The 4,883-nt window shown below is 38.3% G+C and overlaps 1 protein-coding gene across 1 annotated transcript; it reads left to right on the top strand.

Annotated features, from left to right (window-relative positions):
- Positions 1-251: 251 nt before the first annotated feature.
- On the top strand, positions 252-1,488 carry LOC135115599 (uncharacterized). Its single transcript, XM_064032534.1, has 2 exons — positions 252-845; positions 1,093-1,488. Exons 1-2 carry the CDS (start codon positions 252-254, stop codon positions 1,486-1,488), a joined length of 990 nt encoding a protein of 329 aa, XP_063888604.1.
- The last annotated feature ends 3,395 nt before the right edge of the window (positions 1,489-4,883 follow it).

The following is a 4,883-nucleotide window of genomic DNA, read 5'->3' as shown; positions in this document are numbered from 1 at the left end:
TCAGATAGTTGTGGAGAGTGAGGCGGAAGTTGTTTATGAGAGATGGAGTGATATATTGGGCAGGAGATAAGAAGAACCACAGCAAATGGAGAGTAGTTTTACCTAAGGGACAGAGAAAGGAGGTGATGAGGGGAGCTCATGACGAATGGGGCCATCAGGGGGTAGCTAGAACTACTGCCTTAATCAACAGGAAGTTTGCTTGGCCAGGATTACATGAGGATGTAAAAAAAGTATGTGGCTGGGTGTAAGACATGTGCCATGGCAAAAGAGGAGGGGCCCATGGCAGACTCGCCTGGGAACAATTGAGGCTAGTCGACCATGGGAAGTCTTGGCCATGGATTTTACAGTGCTTGAGCCTGCTAGAGATGGGAAGAAAAATGTTATTGGCAATAATAGATGTGTTCAGCAAGTTTGCTTTAGCTATTCCTACCAAGAATCAGAAGGCAACCACCGTAGGTAAAATCTTAGTAGAGGAAATTTTTAACCGGTTTGGGTGCCCAGAGCAAATTCATAGTGATCAAGGCAAGAATTTCGAAGGGCAGCTAGTGCAAGAGTTGTGCAAGCGCTATCAAGTGAACAAGTCCCCGACTTCCCCATATCATCCTCAGGGTAATGGGGTATGTGAGCGGTTCAATCGTACCATGCATGGCATGTTGGCTACTTTGTGTAAAGAGCAAAGGGAGCAGTGGCCTAGGTATTTATCTAGCCTGACTGCCATCTACAACAGCACACCACATGCTGTGACTGGATTCTCACCACACTATCTGGTGTTTGGGGTGGAGCCTTATCTTCCTATGGACCGGTTCACAGTGGGGTACGGACGAGGCTGCTATTACCCACCATCAGTGGGTTAGGAAGCTCCGGGAGACCCAGCAGAAAGCCTGGAGGGCAGCTAAGGAGAACATAAAACAGTATAATGACGGTAATAGAAGGAGACAGCAAGAGCAGGCAATAGGAGAATCTTTGTAGGAGGGTCAACGGGTTTTGCTGAGAGATCATTCAGTGGTTGGGAGGAATAAGATCCACCCTAAATTTACAGAAGAGGTCTGGGTAATTGTAGAAGTGTTGGATAAGGTCAGTGGACTATATCAGGTGAGACCAGAGGATGAACAAGGTTATGAGAAAGTGCTACATGGGAGTAATCTGAGACCCTTGAGAGCAGGGTATTGTGAGGGTTCATCTGAACAGCAACAACAGGACAAGGGGCCTCAGCATGTAGAGGGCGGGCAAATTTCAAAGGAAGATGAGGAGGGAAAGCAAGTGGATGAGGAAGAAGTAGAGATGCCTGATATGACCGAGGTGTTGCGACGGTTTGGGTTTGATGATGGGTCCCCATCCAGGGTGGAGGAAGACAGGAATGATTTGACCACAATACCAGAGTGTGAGAAGATAGAAGAAGCAGGTCAGGAGAGGGAGGAGGATCAAGTGATTAGGCCGGAGTGTGAACAGGCTGGGGAGGAAACAAGTCAGAAAAAGGAGACTAATTAGTGGGGTCAGAAAGAAGAGAACCTGGGAGGTTGAGGTGGTCTCATAGGCTTGTGGAGCAAGAAAGGAAAGAAGGAAATAGGTGTGGATGTGCGCGAGGGCACGCACAAAGTTTGAGGGGCTGAGTGTGAGGAGTCAGGCGGAGCTAGACGAATCGTGATGTTCAGCCGCCCAGCGTGGGGTTTGATGGGAAGTGTTTATTTTGAAACGGGAGGGATTTTGGCGTGGAACACGGACACTTGAGGCGTTGATTTAGAGGTCTGGATTGTGTGGCTTTGTCAGCATAGCAGGTACGTGATGGTGTATTTCAGTGTGAAGATATTGTTGGGCAAAGTGTTGGATGTTAATGAAAAGTAGGGAGCGGGATAGAGGATGATTAGAGTGCACCATGGGTGTGTGGCAGGAGTTTCACAGTGATGTTTAAGGACCCTATCAGTTTGTGGTGACAAGAGGGAGACGCCTATCATCACTGTCAGCAGGGAACCAGAAGCGTTTGTGTGAACGAAGGTCACCCATCGTGTCCCTCAGCTGGAAATTTTGAGATGTATAAGTTTCATTTAGTTATTATTTTTTTTTTTTTTGTGAGTTTACATGAGTTGTGTATTGATTTATTTTGATATCCATGATGTTTTTTGTATGTTTTATGTCTGTTTACCCTGGCAGGAAATTTTTTTAGTTTTCACTCCAGTGGTGAAGTTAAGGCGAGCCCAGGCTGGCTGGTGGGCAGCTGGTACTTCATTACTGGTAGATGATTTGTACACACCGGATTCGAGACGAAATCGTAACGTGGCGACTGATTATACTCTCTCTCTCTCTCTCTCTCTCTCTCTCTCTCTCTCTCTCTCTCTCTCTCTAAAGTGATATGATTTATATCTGAGCAGTGTCTTTCAAGGTTTACTGTGATTGAGCGGAACTGAGTGAGAGACCAAGACTGACTGCTTGTGACTGGGTGATTGACTGATTGTGTCTCTGACTGGGACTGAAGTCCCAAATGAACTGATGATGAACAGTGAGCTCGCTACGATGCGGGCTGTGTTTATCTGAGCTAAGAACTTGAAGTTGGTGTGAAATTCCCTTAAGAGGTAGAGAAGGGGGCGAACGCAGGTGTTATCCCTGAGGACTGGAAGTGGGTGTGAAATTCCCTTGAGGTAGAGAAGGAGGAGAAATGACCAGGAAGGAAGACAAACATATGTACACAGGTGTTATCCCTAAGGACTCGAAGTGGATGTGAAATTCCCTTGAGAGGTGGAGAAAGGACTGGATGGCCATGGTACACGTGGAGTGAATATATGAAATGGTGAAAAAAAAAAAAAAAAAAAAAAAAAAAAAAAATATATATATATATATATATATATATATATATATATATATATATATATATATATATATATATATATATATATATATATATATATATATATATATATATATATATATATATATATATAACTAAGAGTGTTTTTTAGCTTCTTAGATACCACAATGCTAAAGTACATGAATACCACTTTGTATAGAGAAACTAAACAATAATACTAAAAATGTGCATTATAGTGTGATTACAACCTGGTTAGATACTAAAATGCCAAAATACATACAAAGCACTTTATAACAGCAATCAGAAAAACACTTTGCTGAAAACGTGTAATATGAGTAATTTTGAGCTTGCTAGGTCTCAAAAAGCTAAACTGCATGCATAGCACCCTATATGGGAAAAGAAATAACATTACCAAAAATGTGCCTTTTGTGTGCTTTTCAGCTCCTTACGTACCACAACTCTATAAAACATGGAAACACGCTACATTGGAAAACAATTTGATCAAAATCGTGTCTTTTGTGTGTTTTTGCACTTTGGACTTTTTGCACTTTGCACTTGAAGCAGATACAAAACAACCTCTCTGGAGAAAAGGAACAATATTAATAAAAACATGTTTTTTTTTAGTGTTTTAAGCTTGTTAGGTGCCAACACACCAAAATACATAGAAGGCACCATACATGTGGTAACGAGAAGACATTACATGAAACGTGTCATTTGAATGTTTATCAGCGTATAAATCACCAAAACGTTTAAAAAGCATGCAAAACATCCTATATGGGAAAACAAAACGTTAAGGAAAATGAGTCTTTTAAGTGTTTTCAGCTTCTTATATACCAAGTTTCTAAAGCATAAGGAAAATACCCTTTATAGAGGAACAGAAGAACAGTAAATATATATATGTATATATATATATATATATATATATATATATATATATATATATATATATATATATATATATATATATATATATATATATATATATATATATATATATATATATATATATATATATATATATTGAGTGTCTCTGAGACTGTTAGTTGCCAAACGCTAAAAATGCATGCAAAGTACCCATTATAGGAAACGAAACGATATTAAGAGAAACGAGTATTATGAATTTATTTTTTACTTTTTTAGATACAAAAAAGTTAAAGTACATTAATAAAACTCCATACGAAAAAAAAAGGACATCATTATAAAAAAATAAATAAACATGTATTATAAGTGATTATATCCATGTTAGGAAAACGCCAAAATCCATACAACGCACCCTGTATGAAGAAAGAGGACAACATTGCTTAAAACGTGTAATATTAGTGATTTTGAGCTTGCTAGTTATTTAAAGTGTATGAAAACCATCCGATTTAGGAAAAAAAAAAAAAAAAAAAAAAAATCATTACCAAAAACTTGTGTTTTGAATGCTTTGGAGATTGTTAGGTAACAAAACGTCGAAATGCATGGAAAGCACCCGATATGGAGTAATGAGACATTATCAGAAACATATGATTTTGGTACTGATTAGCGTATTAGACATCTAAATTATACAAATCATGGAAAACATCCTATATGTGAAAACAAAACAAAATTATCGAAAATGTGTCTTTTAAGTGTTTTTGAGTTTCTTAGGTAAAAAAAAAAAAAAAAAAAAAGCTTAAGCACATGAAAAACACCCTTAATGGAGAAAGACAACGTTATAAAAGAAGGTTCATTTTGAGTGTCTTTCAGCTCGTTAGGTACCAAAACGCTAAAAAAAAAAAAAAAAAAAAAAAACATGCAAAGTACTCAATATAGGGAAGCGAAACGACATTAAGAGAAACGTGTATTATGAGTATTTTTTTTTTTTTAGCATCTTAGGTACCAAGACGCTAAAACAGGATTTTTATCATTTATAATTCAAATACGCTAATCAACACCAAAATCATACGTTTCTGATAATGTCTCATTACTCCATATCGGGTGTTTTCCATGCATTTCGACGTTTTGTTACCTAACAAGCTCCAAAGCATTCAAAACACAAGTTTTTGGTAATGATGTTTTCTTTCCCTAAATCGGGTGGTTTTCATGCACTTTAAATACCTAG

Source organism: Scylla paramamosain, chromosome 29 (genome assembly GCF_035594125.1).
Source record: "Scylla paramamosain isolate STU-SP2022 chromosome 29, ASM3559412v1, whole genome shotgun sequence".
Classification (NCBI taxonomy): Eukaryota; Metazoa; Arthropoda; class Malacostraca; order Decapoda; family Portunidae; genus Scylla; species Scylla paramamosain.
This window is presented reverse-complemented; position numbering and strand designations above follow the sequence as displayed.

What these genes read in the sequence shown, in the direction of transcription:
- LOC135115599 (XM_064032534.1), top strand. Translation starts at nt 252, where the DNA reads ATGTGCCATGGCAAAAGAGGAGGGGCCCATGGCAGACTCGCCTGGGAA. An exon ending in GCTGCTATTACCCACCATCA is followed by an intron (nt 846 to 1,092) that starts GTGGGTTAGGAA and finishes GGACTATATCAG; the next exon opens with GTGAGACCAGAGGATGAACA.